The 15,476-nt window shown below is 48.6% G+C and overlaps 1 protein-coding gene across 4 annotated transcripts in view; it reads left to right on the forward strand.

Moving 5' to 3' along the window:
* SLC22A4 (solute carrier family 22 member 4) overlaps positions 1 to 15,476 on the forward strand; it is a 46,561-nt gene that overhangs the window by 12,050 nt on the left and 19,035 nt on the right. For all 4 annotated transcript variants that reach the window (XR_001307198.2, XM_021077199.1, XM_005661640.3 and 1 more), the window contains 3 exons: positions 4,672 to 4,775; positions 6,972 to 7,126; positions 13,354 to 13,525. Coding sequence is in view for 3 of the 4 variants with exons in the window: in XM_021077199.1 (XP_020932858.1) it covers positions 4,672 to 4,775; positions 6,972 to 7,126; positions 13,354 to 13,525 (431 nt within the window). In the remaining variant the exon portion in view is untranslated. The remainder of the gene's footprint in view (positions 1 to 4,671; positions 4,776 to 6,971; positions 7,127 to 13,353; positions 13,526 to 15,476) is intronic.

The following is a 15,476-nucleotide window of genomic DNA, read 5'->3' on the forward strand; positions in this document are numbered from 1 at the left end:
TGAGGGCTGTAATGTGTCAGACACTCTACTTACATTTCCTGTCCAACACTCACAAAACTTCAGGAGGCAGTATTGTCACCTCTTTGAAGATGAGAAAACAAGCTACAAGAGGTGAATGCCACGTGGCCCAAGTCACACAGCCAGAAGTGGCTGGACCCGACAGAGCCTGTGCTCTTTGCTCAACATCAGACTGTTTTCGAAAGTTCTCAGTTCTATGCAGGTCACAGGGGTACACTTATCTTTATGGTCCTTTATGGCTTTGGTAAAGACTAAAGCTGCTAGACTTTGGCTACTTGGAGAGTTCAAGGTTGAGGGTGATTTTCAAAGGACAGTGTGTTTGATACCACACATTTCCAAACTCATTTTCTGCGGCTCCAAATTCATTCATTCGTCCACAATTTGTTAAGCATCCACCATGTGCCTAGCCTTGTGCAAGCATCAGGTATCTAAAATGATTATACAAGTGTATTCAGGTTTTAGAACTCTGGCTGTCTGAAGGAGGATAAGCGGGGCCGCCTCCGTTCCTCTCTAGTCAGAGAGCAAGGGCACAGTGGCTCAGAACAAAGCCCTCCCCACTCAGGACTGCGGGGCTCATGCATGCACATGTGCACACCTGCTCTGTCCCATAAAGTATGCCTGACCTTGAGCTTTGTAGAGGCAGTGACCATGTCTGCTTTGTGTCCCATTCAGAGTCTGGCACAGAGCAGGTGTTCAGTGACAGATGAATAAATGATTCAGCAATTCCTTTTACCAATCCACTAGAACTTGGCCTGGCCACTTCATCGCTCTGTGACGTCTTCTTGTGTAAAATAAGGATAAGGACAGTACCCATTTCACATGGCATCTTTGAGATCCCAGGAGATAATATGAGGTATACAGTGAGCACTCAATACACTGCACTTGTTATTCCTGTTATTATTACTGCCGAGGGCCTGAGAAGCATATTCTTCTGGGCCAAGAGTGACCTCCCATCCCCTATGACCTTGTGACTTGGATTTTTGTGTTTTGAAGCAGAACTGAAGGCTAGATGGCCAGCCAAATGGAGCTTACTCTGTTAGGGAACATTAGTCTAAGACCTCGAGGATGATTCAGACACAGTAATCCTGCAAGGGCACACTTAGTGCCCCAACCCTGCAGCTGGGGTCATATGGTTCCCACACTCAACTCTCTGTCCAGAGTGTATGTGGGAGTATGGGGGATGTTTCAGAAATGGTAATTGACCTGAAACCACAGCTCCAAAGCAACGCCAAGCAGCTCCTCACCAGGTCATCAGCCATTAGCTTCTGAGTGGACCTTGTGTATGTATGTGTGTGTGTGCATGTATGTATGTGTGTGTACACATGTGCCTAGACCCATGGGACAGTTCTGTCTCATCAAGGAAAAGACTGTCTTCCACTGGTCCTGCCCTGTCATTGTTAACCACAGGGACCCTGGGACCTAGCTAGTGGAGCCCAAGACACACCCCTAAAACCTCCAAGGGGGTGGAGCAGGCAGGGCCTGGCCTCCTCAAGAATAGCCAAATGGAGAAAACGGCCCCTCTTCAGGCTGGCATCTGATTTATTAAACACCAGTCCCATTAGCTGCAGCTGGAACTTTATCTGCCAGTCTTGTGTCCTTTTACGAGGCCTCTTGCAGCTTTCTAAAAAGACTCTTGCGTACAGTAACTCCCCAAGAGAGAGCCCAGCCTTGAAAGCAACCATGGGTAGCCATGAGGTTTAGCTGCCTTCCCCTGCCAGGTGCAAGCAGATTCTCTGGACAGAATGCTCCAAGGGCCTGGGGCAGATGGGTGCTGTGTGTACATGGCCACCTTCTCCTGAGAGGCCTTCTTGGACCCCTCTTCAGGGAGGGAAAGGGGACTTAGAACCATGGCTGCTTGGCCTCCAGTAGGAGAGTGATGGGGAACTTGCCCTCACCTCACCCTTCTAAGTACCCTATTCAGAATGCCTTTCCTCGCTCCATTCCCCAAAGACACCAGGCTTCGTGGGCATCAGCCCCCACAGTCATACAGGGCCCCATACTTCATTTTAATGCTCCACCACTGCCATCTTGAAATTCTTGTTTTTGAACAAGGGGTCTTTCAGGTATGCTTGGCCTGCGAAGCATGTACCTGGTCCTATTCATTATCTTTGCTCATACGATGCCTAGAGTCACATCTGACAGCCTTCCTCTTTCCTGTCTGTTTCTAAGTCCTGTCTATCCTCCCCTAAGGCAATGTCCTAACAGAGAAACATTTAAAAAAAAAAAAAAAAAAAAAACACAAAGGAGAGCACATTATCTTGGGAAGAACTTTCCTGCTTGACTTCACATGGAGTGGTGATGGTTGATAATGGACACTTTAATACCCCAACCAAACTTGAGATTTTTCTTGGCTCTGTCCAAGGCTAAAGGCTGTGGTGGAGGCCTTCTACCCCTAGCTCTGGTGTCACAGTCCTTGAAACATTGTAGGGGGTTGTATATAATAAGCTGGCCTTGGGAGTTCTTGTCCAAAGCGGGACACAGGTACACGTTCTGAGGCCCCAGTTGGTATCTCACTTGCCCACTCACTTGATATGACTTCAGGCAAACACCAGTCTCAAAGCCTCAGTTTAGTCTTCTGCAAAATGGGCACACTCCACATCAGGAGGCTTTGGGACCTCAATCACTATTCTCTGTGTTGGGGCAGACACTTTGGCAAGTGATTTTTGGAAGCGGGTGGCCATTGATTCAGGTACATGTCCTGTCTATGCCTTCTGACCCATGGCATGGCAGAGCACATGAATCTGGCCATACAGTTTTGGAGGGTTTGTGTCTTTTCCCCTGAAGGTCGTTCAGGGACTCCAGTGGAAGCTTCCCTACTCTGAGTGTGATTTCGGACTTATCCTCAGATGTGCCTGAGGGTTAGCGAGCCAAGGTTCTGGCCCTCATTGTTTTTCGTCTGCAGAGCTGTGCTTGGGCGTCCTGCTTGTGGTACCCGGAGAGGCAGTCTCATGAATCTTGTTATTGTCTCTGGAATGGGGGTGTTCTCAAGGACGTTAGCCTCAACATCACAGAGCGGCTCCTTTGAGGAAGGAAGCCTATGGAACAGACTTCTCTCAGCTCTCAGTACTCAGAAAAACGGAGCTTTTTTGCCATGAGTTTATCACTTTGGACACTGTGATCCTGAGAGCCGAGCTGCTGGAAGAGTCAAAGCAGATTTCAGGGCTTTCCTGGCAAGCAGACAGGCCTTTGGGCAGGACGGCCAGCGGTCAGCCTTAACCCTGGCTTAGTTGTTTTGTAATCCCTCCTCCCCTGTGATTTCCACTTCCCTCAATTCCCTTAGTTTTTGCTGTACACGTTTCTCTCATGTGTGTCCTTATAAACACCTCTCTCTGCTGCACAATAAGGCATGGCATAAATATATGAATTCATTTTTATATCTAATTCAGGCAAGTTGTGAGGACTAAGAACTAAATTGGTTTGGGAATGTCATGGGAGCAGCACCACTGTCAAGGGGGCTGAGGTTGGGTGGGAGGCAGGGGGGTTTCGTCTAGATGGGATCATTAGAGCAATGCCCTGACCCACAGCCCTGAAATACTTATTGACACCTACTTATTTTTTAATTAAAGAAAGCTCACTGAACCCACTTTGAAATTTTTGTACCCTCCCCTTGAGATTCTGCTGAATTGACTTAAGCCAAGAGCTGGGAACTGGGGAGTTCCCGTTGTGGCTCAGTGACTTAAGAATCCGACTTAGTAACCCTGAGGATGTGGTTCGATCCCTGGCCTTGCTCAGAGGGTTAAAGGAACCAGTGTTGGTGTGAGCTGCAGTGCAGGTCACAAATGCGGCTCAGATCTGGATTGCTGTCGCTATGGAGTAGGCTGGCAGCTGCAGCTCCAATTGGACCCCTAGCCTGGGAACTTCCATATGCATAGGTGCTAAAAAGACAAAAAAAAAAAAAAAAAAAAAAAAAGGAGGTGGGAACTGAAACTCTCATTTTATGGGTCCAAAGCAAGGACTTGTTAGGGCTTCAATAGCCCATGGGCCCTGGGGAATGGGAGGGACCAGATTCTAGGAGGGCTGCATGGGAAGTAGGGTGGAGGAGTGTAGAGCGGAGATAAGGTCCACTGGAGAGGTGTGGGATCCCCACCCCTAGCACACTGGGGCCCTGGATCAGGCCCTAAGCATGGCCTAGGGTGCAAGTAGGCCAAGGAGTACAGGGTAGTTCACTGGAGGAGTCTGCTCAGAAAATATAATCGCAGGCCCCCTGAGGCCCACTTGCATTTTTCAACAAGGTAGAAGAAACTTCTATGTGTGGATGAAGTGACCATGCTCTCTGCCCCACCCTGCAGGCATTGCAAACACCTTCCCCCCCAGCTGGGATGCCTTCTAAAGCAGAAATGACACCTTTGTTTCATAGACCTTCACAGCTGAGGAGTCATACCTCAGCTGACTTCTCGAGATGCAATGTAAACAAAGCCAAGGGCATCATCTTCCCTTTCAGAAAAGGAGAGTGAGACTCTGGCAGGACAGTGACTTGCCCCAGTAAATGGTAGAGTCAGGAGTCAACCCCAGGGCTGTGCCCTTGGCTCAAAAGTGAAAGCTTGGCACAGGGGAGGAGAGCCTGCCTGGCTGCCACGCTATTATGGCTCGGAGCTGGGCTGGGGCCGGACCTGTTGAGGGCTGGGCTCATGCTTCGTGTTTTTTCCTTGGCAGTGGAGCCTGGTGTGTGAGGATGATTGGAAGACGCCCCTCACCACCTCCCTGTTCTTCATAGGTGTGCTCGTTGGCTCCTTTGTGTCCGGGCAGCTGTCAGACAGGTAAGGATGTTGGGAGGGAGAAAGGGTGATTGTCAATTCATTGCCTGTCTTGGGGTTGAACTGAATTTAGGGTCTTTTTACCCAGAGATAGGGATGCCTCTTAGGCCACCAAGTGAGTGATAGGAGGAACCATGATGTCTCCTGCCTTCAGCCCCTTTCTGGGACCCTCTGGAAAGTGGTATCCTTGTGTCACCAAACCCCTCAAAAAAAGACAATACTGGGAGTTCCCATCGTGGCGCAGTGGTTAACGAATCCGACTAAGAACCATGAGGTCGCGGGTTCGGTCCCTGCCCTTGCTCAGTGGGTTAACGATCCGGCGTGGCCGTGAGCTGTGGTGTAGGTTGCAGACGCGGCTCGGATCCCGCGTTGCTGTGGCTCTGGCGTAGGCCGGTGGCTACAGCTCCGATTGAACCCCTAGCCTGGGAACCTCCATATGCCACGGAAGCGGCCCAAGAGATAGCAACAACAACAACAACAAAAGACAAAAAGACAAAAGACAAAAAATAAATAAATAAATAAATAAATAAATAAAATAAAATGAAAAAAAAAAAAGACAATACTGTCTCACCACTGCCTCCCTGCCCATCGCTAACTCTCCGGAGCCACGTGATCTGCCCACAACCAGCCACCAGCTCAGTCAGAGTCAGACAACGAGTACCCCTCACTAACTGTGCACCCGCCACTGCTGTAGGTCAGGCCCCTGGCTAGACGCTGGGGCTACAGAGCTGACCAGGCTGATTCTGGGACCCCTGGATCTCAGTCTGGAGGAGACAGCATCACAGCTCTGGGAACATGCTCCCAATGGCCCATGAATATTCTGTGGGGACCAGAGCAGGAAGGTGGGAGTGCTCAATGGCAGTGTTGGGAAGACGTCCTGGAGGAGAGGCTGTCCCTCCCCGAGTTATGAAGCCCAGTGGAACTTCAAACCCAACAGCCTAAGACCTGAGTTTGGAAGATGGAGTGGGAGACTATTCTGCTCACACCCATGTTCCATCCTAGCCATTGGACACTACCAGAATGTGAAATTAAGACTTAAGCCAAGCATAGTGTCACTAAGGGGCGTTGCTGGAAGCTACAGTTTCCATAGAGCAGTGGTTCCCAATCTGGGATGCACAGTAGAGTCACCTGGGAAACTTTTTAAGTCCTAATACCCAAACTGCATCCGGTTGTCTACATCCAGATAATAAGAATCTCAGAATGCAGGTGTTTCTTTTTTCTTTTTATTTATTTATTTGGTCTTTTTGTCTTTTCTAGGGCCACTCCCACAGCATATGGAGATTCCCAGACTAGGGGTCTAATCGGAGCCGTAGCAGCCGGCCTACACCAGAGCCACAGCCATGCAGGATCCGAGCCGTGTCTGCAACCTACACCACAGCTCACAGCAACGCCGGATCCTTGACCCACTGAGCAAGGCCAGGGATCGAACCCACAACCTCATGGTCCCTAGTTGGATTCGTTAACCACTGTGCCACGACGGGAACTCCAATTTTTTTTTTTTTTTCTAAATTGCAACTGCAGCTGCAGGCCTACACCACAGCCACAGCAACACCAGATCTGAGCCACATGTGCAACCTATGCCTCAGCTCAGGGCAACACGGGATCCTTAACCCACTGAGCGAGACCAGGGATCAAACCCATGTCGTCATGGATACTAGTCAGGTTCTTAACCCACTGAACCACAACGGGAACTCCATCCAGATAATAAGAATCTCAGAAGGCAGGTGTTAGCACCAGTAATTTTTGAAGCTCTCTAAATGAGTCCAAGAACAGCCAAGGTTGAAGACTGCCATTGGAGGGACTCTTGGTTCTGGATTGATAGAATTTCCATGTTGCTGATATTAGATGTATCTGCAATCGGTACTGTACCCACTTTCCAGAAACATGGTGACAACTTCTACCCCTGGCTTGTTCTAAAGAGCAGATTTCCATGTCATCTATACATAAGCTGATCTGTACCTTTGAGATATGATGCTTACACAGGAGGTTCAGAATCTCAAAAGCTACCTCCTGGGCAGATGGATACCTGAAGCCTCACCAAGGAAGAACCTGGGAGGATGTGACAGGGTGAAAAACCTGTCCCAGCCCTGAGAAAAACAGAGTGCGAAGCAATGCCTGACTCAGGGCTTCCACACGCCCTGATTATAGGCCTACTACGACTTGCATGGGCCCTATCTTGTGCTGTGCTGTTCTTTACAGGTTTGGCAGGAAGAGTATCCTCTTTGCAACCATGGCTATACAGACTGGCTTCAGCTTCCTGCAGATCTTTTCTATCAACTGGGAGATGTTCACCGTGTTATTTGTCATCGTTGGCATGGGCCAGATCTCCAACTATGTGGTGGCCTTCATACTAGGTAGGAATGTCTTCTGACCTCCAGGGCTCCTCCTTCCACCCCTCTGAGAGGCCTGGCAGGGGGGAGGGCACTGAGGAGGGCACAGGGAGTGCTCTTACTCAACACAGAAGGCAACCCCTCAGCTTCCAACATGTGATCAGCCTCAGGATTGTATGTGCTGGGGATGGGGGTGCAGCCACAGGTTCTTTGACTTGGTCATAGGCAGGGCAGGCACTCACAGGGAGCCAGCTCTGTGCTGGGTCCTGAAATGGGATGGTGACTAAGAACTGCAGCTGGTAAAAGCCAGCTATGTAATTACTGAGACACATGTCAGGAGCACAGGGCTTGAGAGAGGCACAGAGGAGGGGATCTTGAGAGAGAGACAGTCTAGGGATGTCTTTGATTGGCGCTGCAAAAGCTTAAGACTTCTGCCTGGGCCAGGGCTAGAGGGTGGTTAGTGTGGCCAGTACACAGGTAGAGGAGGCATGTGCCAGACAGAAGTCCAGTGCCAGCCTGCCATTGTTAGGCAGGTCTGGCCTTACCATAAGTCAGAGCCCACTCCCAGAGCCTATCAGCTACATGCAGGACGAGCTTCACTGCTGAGATCAGTCCTATCTCCTAGCAGCAGCCTTGGTTCTGGAATATTAAACTGCTTAAGAGGGACTCACAAGCTAAAAAGGCCATGAGGAAGCCCCCCGGGCCTTCACCAGCTTTTCCTGGAAGGCAGTGGGGTGAGCTCTCAGCAGGTGGATGAGGGCCGTCCGCAGGAGTGAGAGTCCCCGGAAGGCTTTCTAAACCCACCTGCTCCTTCTGAGGAGGTGAGATACGGGGAGATGGGGGCACCTCTGGGATATAGACACCAATTTCCATAATCTCTAGTGTGATCATATATTCTGGCTGTCCCAGTTTATCCCTATCGTCACAGTGTAATTACCAAGATGCGCCTTTAATGTAAGTCTAATGATTCTTATCTCAAAGGTCTGACTAATAAAATGATTCTGATCCCTTTTAAGAGTCTGGATGACTCACTGGCTTTTGAGATGCTGTGTTCTCTTGGTCGAGGATGTGTACGCCCACTGTCCGGGTGCCAAGGTGGAATTGTTCGGATTCCACTCCTTTAATCATTTGTGAAGATCTCCTCACAACACCGGCCTTGGTGTCTGAAGACGGAGGAGGGGAGGGCATGCTGAAGGTGCCGCTCTCTACTCGGTAGGCAAGGAGGGGAGCAAGATTTTCTTAAAGGAGGTCATCATGCAGAAGACTCAGAAAGCTGCAGGCCAGTGGTGTTGGAAACTGGAGATTGGAGGAATTTAGAAGAGAAACTCCAACCTCCTAATGCCTGATGGCCCCAAGAACACAGCTTTTGGACACAGCAGAGCCTATTGTTCTCATGGTCTAAATCCCACAGCCCTTCTTCCTTGTGGTGACCCTCCCTATACCTGAAAAGCCCAGCGGCTAGCTTTGCTTGGGTCAGAACATACCAGAGACTAAACAGAAGAATCTTCCTGAGGCCAGCAGAGCCCTTTAGGAGGACCTAAAGGATCATCTGAAATGGAAGGGCACAGCACAGGATCATAGTGAAGCCAGAGGAGCCTTGTCATTGGGATCAGGAGCCAGGTGGCATCTGTACCACACCTGGCATCCCCCAGGTCCTGCTAAATGGCCAGCATTGAGACTTACCTTTCCAGGGGCACAGGGTGCTTCTGGAGCCATGGAGCCTCCCCTGTGTGAATGCATGAGGCCCAGAGAGCCCACCCTGGGCCTCCTGCAAGAAGGTCCCTGCCCAGATGATCCCAACACTGCAAGCAACTTCCCTCCTGTTCCCCATGCTAAGAAGAGTGAGGAGGGTCAGGGGGAAAGTAAATCTGTAAGATTATTCAGAGCCCAGATATCCAAGCCAGTGATCAGCAGGCGGGACTCTGGGTGCAACAGGTTCCCCATCAATTTGGTCCAGGGCTGCAGCAGGGTGCTCCGGGAACCTCCCTGGCTATAGTGTTACGTTGCCGTGCTCTGCAGGAAACTGATGTTTGAGACTCCTTACGCTGGGTTCTTAGACATGAACATTTAGGAGTGTCACTGCTCCCCCTGGAGCAGCCAGACTCCATCAACAGCAGGGGAGGGAGTGGGGAGGACGGCAGCTGGCTTCTCGCAGCACAGTAGCGCTCTCTGGTGTTCTAGGGTTAAAACAGTTGAATTCTGGGTTTTAATTAACTAAAAGAAACGGCAACTTGGGGTCTGAGCTGAGTTCTGCCTGGGCCTTCCACTTTTGCCCTCTGGCTCCAGGGAAGGTTGGCAAATTCTGTGATGATAATCTCCCCTTTTAGTAGGAGTCTTCACATTAATTCATAAGCTGAATTACCCCCACTCCCAAAGCAGTGCAGAAATGGATCCTCTCCTTGCTCTGCCTTTTAAGAATCATAAAGCTTGCTAGAGTCTTAGGAGACTAGAAAAGGAAAGAACAGTGCTAACTAGAGGAGCAGAACGTGGATACACCTGCAAGTGAGGGAGCTGCCAGAGTGATGCTGGTTCAGGAGGAAGTGACCACTCAGGACCAAGGACACTAATCCTCCTCACACTCCAGCTCCCCTCTCAATCTCCTACTGTTTCCCAGAAATAATGCCTTGGACCTGTCCACAGCCTCTGGGTGATACGCCAGCATCCTGCTCATCTTTCATAACCAGCTGCTTGAATTTATTTTGCACAGTTAACTGCCTCCTATCTTGACTGATCCATTAATTCAGTATTTTCCCGGTACTCTTAACATCCTCCTCCTCTGCAGTATTTGTTCCAGCATGTGGAACCATTTAAAGTTCTACTTCCACTGATGTCTAAATGTGTTCTTTCCTTTGATAAGTATATAACTGATGTCATCTTCCCTTATAACTTGGCTGCCAGGAAACTCAGGCAAGACTGAAATTTAACTGTATTAACTATGCAGCTTCAATCAGCCACATAGTTTTTAAATGTTTTTAAATTGAGATATACTATAATATTAATTCTTAAAAAGTGTGTAATTCAGTGGTTATTAGTACATTCACAGAGTTATACAACAATCACCTCTGCTTAACTCCAGAACGTTTTCATCACCCACAAGAGAAAGTCATTAGCAGTCGCTCCCCCATACTCCTCTCTCCCCGGCCCCTGGCAACCACTAATCTACTTTCTATCTTTATGGATCTGTCTCTACCGGACATATCTGATAAGTGGAATCAGATAATATGTGGCCTTTACGACTGACTTCCTTCATTTAGTGTTTTCAAGATGGGTCCATTGTTGTAGCATGAATCAGTTTTCTAGTGTATGGAGATAACACGTTTTGTTCATCTCTTCATCAGTTGATGGACATCTGGTTATTTCCATTCTTTGCCCAGTTTGTAGAATGTTACTGTCAACATGTGAGTACAAGTTTTTTGTGAATCTGTTTTCACTTCTCCTGGGTATGTACCTAGGAGTGGACTTTCTGGCTCATGTGGGAATTTTAACCTTAAAGGAACTGCCAGAGTGTTCTCCAGAGTAATACATTGCATATTTTTGTTCTTTTCTCCAAGGCGTGACGTTTTACTTTTCTTTATATTTTACTCTAATGTTGCCATTTTATTTTATTCAAACGATAAGCTACCTCAAATGGGATATAAATACATTGGAAAGATGCAGAGATTTTTCTGGCAGCCCTTGTCTGCACTGCACCTTTTGAGGGAAGAACAGGGGAGACCCAAGGAGGAGCAAGGAGTCACTCTGGTCTGGCTTTAAGGGTTCACATCTGGTCAGCAGAGGCAGGGTTGTTAACAAAAGCCAGTGTGGGTTGTGGGCCTGCTGGTGTTGGGGGAGCTCAGATAACTTTTAGAGGGTATATACAAAGATAGAAAAGGTTACTTTTACCTAGGATGATCCATCAAAGTTTATAGAAGGGAGAGGGGAAGCCCTGAGCAGGAGACTATCTGTTAATCTGAAGAGGAGTCTGAGTATTTTCTGAGGAGGAAAGAGAAGTTCTGCTGTCTTCCACTGGGTTTCTTGGTCAAAGGCATCATGTTTTCCAACAGTCCCCTGACATGTGGCACATTTCAACTGTTTGACTAAAATAAAATAATTAGTTCTCTCTGAGCACCTACCATATACCAGACACTCACTTGACTAGGCCTTTTACCTATATTATCTCAGTGCTCATAATAATAACTACATGAAGTACGACTTATCAAAGTCACTCTAGTAGCAAACGAGTGACACGGAGCCCAGGCCCTGCACAGGGCTGATGGAGGGCACGCCTGCTCATCCCAGGGATGCCTGGGTCCTAGCCCATATCCTGACAACTGCACCACAGTCTTGGCTCTTGAGCTGGGGCCTGCTACGGAGATGATAATGAAGAAGAAGAAGATGATGACGACGATGATGATCGAGGAAGAATGACTAAGAGTCAGAGCCAGAAAGTCATACTAACAGGAAAACGTTCAGCTTTGTGCCACCTGTATTGCTCCATGGGAAGGCGCAAGGCGGAGCTATGAAGCTGTTGGTACTCTGCAAAGGTAGAACAACTCTGTTCCTGCCTGAGATTCAAGCTTAGGGATATTATCTGGGAATCCAGCAGTGTAACTTCTCGCTCTTATTAGGGTCACTGAAGTTTGAGGGAGCTCCCTTGGCCTCCTGAGTCTACAAGACTCTCCCTTGGGCATGTGCACTTCTCTCTTCCACAGTCACATCCTCAGCTGCTTCCCTTCTGAACCTCTGCTTAGGAATAAGGCACCCCCTCTTCATTCTCATATCATGAGAATCACAGACAGAGGATTTAGAAACCATGGCATGGTGAGTCTTCTCTTGGAATGGTAGAAAGGTCATTAATGAGGTAAGAAAAGATCTGGAAACAATACTTATGATCCTCAAAGAAGTTTGGCCCTATTCCTGGGAAGAGTGTAGAGTGGGTAGTTTATCTTCCAAGGTCTGCGATGCACAGTACTGGCCATTCCTATCAACCTGGCTTTTAGAAACAGCTGTTCAAGAGGGAACTACTGAGGCACATCCTCTGTTAGGCTGAGTGAGGAAGAAGAGGGATGTCGACAGGAATAGGTAGGAGGTGAGAAAGGGAAACCAGTAGAAGTAGTACTTTTACTGCCTCTATGGATTTAGCCCTTAATTCCTTAGCCATTGCTCAGGGCATAGAAACCCAATTGAGAAACTCCGTTTTGAAAGCCAACCCTGAATGACCTTTGAATGGTCTGTTTTGTATTTTCTGGGCTATTTCTCTGTAGTGGTGGGCAGATCTTCAGCAAAGGATGGGGTGGAGCCATTGCCATTGGCCAGATCTCCACCCCGGGGCAGAGGACAGGAGTGGACTCTGTGGAAAGGGCCTGGAGCTTTGTGACAGCAGAAGGAACTTGTTCTTGGACTCCTTGTCTCAAAGCAAATGCTCCAAGGAGCAGGCAACGTCCCAGGAAGAAATAGGGCCGAGCGATCCACTGTGGCACTGAGCAGAGCAGAAGCCTCTCCCAAAACAGGGCCAGAGGCCAAGCAGTCTTGGGCCTTTGTAGTGTTCTGGGAAAGCTCTGTGAGGTGCAACACACACACACACACGATGTGTGGCCAGCTCCAAGGCTGCTGCCTGCCAGGCCGGCAGAGCAGCTTCATCTCATCTTTCCTTGGGCTGTATGGACTGATCCCTGAGCCCCGTGTGGCTGCCATGGAATTCAGCCTGGGGTGCCGGGGTCCTGCTCTGTGCACCTCCAGAGACAGCTAGATCCTCTTTATCATGTCTCCAGGCTCAAAGGTGGCTGAGGATGTCCTAACATGACTCAGTAACTGAACTCTCCACTGTTTCCCAAGAGACCTATGCCTGCCTGTTAGTGCATTGTGAAAAAGGCTGAATGCCCCAAGATCCATGGCCCTCGGCAAGCCCCAAGTCTCCTGGGACACTCTCTCTGCTCCTCACCCCGGGGCTCTTATTTTGGAAATGTGGTAGTCTCAGAAGGGACTGCCTCTTGGGGTTGGGTATGATATTCCCATGACATGAGAAGGCCTTAAAAAAATGAAAATCTATGACTCCTTTAAAATCTCATGAAAGCTCATCCTTCTATAGGGTGCTAAGTCTTGGCTCACTTCCGATCTTCCTCCACCCTGACCGCTCCTGCCCTGGACCATTAGCAAACACCTTTGCTCTTTTCTAAGTGGTTATATTTTGAACTCTAACTGCCAGGTAATGATGTAAAAAGCAAATATGAAAGTGAGTTAAAATGCTAATACTCCTCCCTTGTTTTGAACAGGAACAGAGATTCTTGGCAAGTCAGTTCGTATTATATTCTCTACGTTAGGAGTGTGCACATTTTTTGCAGTTGGCTACATGCTGCTGCCACTGTTTGCTTACTTCATCAGAGACTGGCGGATGCTGCTGCTGGCGCTGACGGTGCCGGGGGTGCTGTGCGTCCCGCTGTGGTGGTGAGTGTGGCTTGGTCCCAGACAGCCCCCCTGCTACGGGCCAGCAGCCGGAGCCTGGCGCTGACCCTGGCGTGAGCTTGCTGACCTCACTGGCGTGATGGGGGCCTCAAAGCCTAGAGACATTTGCCTCCATGTGGGTGGGCCTGTGTGCAGGGGTTTCATTCTCCACCCACACCGTTCTGTTCTCAGCAAACCTAGTCCCCGTTAGGCTCTCCCCGCTCTTACCTTTATTGCCTGTTGTTGTTGATGTTTGTGGAGCTGGTACTGTTGGCTTCTGATATTTTTAACTCTGTCCTGCTCTTCTGACACTTTTCTCTCTAGGAAATCTTTCTCCTTATGGCTTCAACTAATGTAACTTTCCTATTATGTGATGATTAGCATGCCTGTTTATGTGCTTTGTCTTGAAGGAGGAGAGAACTGTTTTTGTTTAATAAGTCATTAGAAAAATGTTCTCTTCTCTCCTCCCACAACCTTTCTTTTTCTTTTTGTTTTGTTTTGTTTTTTGTCTTTTTGCTATTTCTTGGGCCGCTCCCGTGGCATATGGAGGTTCCCAGGCTAGGGGTTCAATCAGAGCTGTAGCCACTGGCCTACGCCACAGCCACAGCAACGAGGGATCCAAGCCGTGTCTGCAACCTACACCACAGCTCACGGCAACGCCGGATCGTTAACCCACTGAGCAAGGGCAGGGACCGAACCCGCAACCTCATGGTTCCTAGTCAGATTCGTTAACCGCTGTGCCACGACGGGAACTCCCTCCCACAACCTTTCAACCCCATTTTGACATGTCAATGTGGGAATAACCAAATGTTGAGAATACTGGCTCCAGTTTTACCTATATGATTATGTGGAAGATTTTAGGTTAAAGAACAGATTGAGAGTAATGGAATAAAGTTCCAACCATACCCATTTTTGGGAGATTCCCCATTTCTTTTTTTTTTTTTTTTTCATATTTAGGCAAGAGGAAAAGAGATTTTTCCCATTGGTGGGTCTGCCACTCTCTCTCTCTCTGTCTCTCTCTCTCAATAATTAGTCTTTGTTTGGTTTCATGATATCCAAGTCAAATCTCCCAGCAGTGACTGGTTTTCCTGAACTGCTTGATCTCTGTCTGCTTACACACAATGAAGTTTCTTTGATCAGTTTTTGGAACTCAGGGGTTAGACCAGCCCTCATGGTTGCCCTGTCCTATGGACACACTGACTTCGGAAGTTTCCTAGAAGAGCCTTCATCTTGCTGCAACTGTTATGCAGCCACAGAGGCTGATAGGTAGTACCTCTTGATCTTGGCCTTGTTATACCAGATGGCTCTGGTTAGACCACTTCAAACTACTGTCCTTTTATGACCTCTAGGACTACTGTGATTTACCAGTGCAAATTCTTAGCATGGGTGTGCCTAGGGGAGAGAAAGCACTTTTTTTTCTTACTTCCCTAGAATTTGAGAGCCAGTGTGTTAGACGTCAGATACTATTCTGATTTCCTAACCCAGTCTGAGAGCTGGGCACTTTTCCGGAGTAGGAATCCTCCTCCTCCTCATTATCCTCACAGCCTCTGTCCCTCTCTCCACAACCCCCTTGCCAACTTAATTTACTGCAAAAGATGTTGGTGATCAAAGATGGTCTCTCAAGACATAGGATAGAAGTATTCAAAGGTTATTTTCTGCCTCTTCAGATGAATGATTTTTTTTTTTTTTTTGTCTTTTTGCCATTTCTTGGGCCTCTCCCACAGCATATGGAGGTTCCCAGGCTAGGGGTCGAATTGGAGCTGTAGCTACACCAGAGCCACAGCAACTCCGAGGATTTGCTCACAGGGATCCGAGCTGCGTCTGCAACCTACACCACAGCTCACGGCAATGCTGGATCCTTAACCCACTGAGCAAGGGCAGGGACTGAACCCGCAACCTCATGGTTCCTAGTCGGATTCGTTAACCACTGCACCACGACGGGAACTCCAGGCGA

The sequence above is a fragment of the Sus scrofa genome, chromosome 2, assembly GCF_000003025.6.
Source record: "Sus scrofa isolate TJ Tabasco breed Duroc chromosome 2, Sscrofa11.1, whole genome shotgun sequence".
Lineage (NCBI taxonomy): Eukaryota > Metazoa > Chordata > Mammalia > Artiodactyla > Suidae > Sus > Sus scrofa.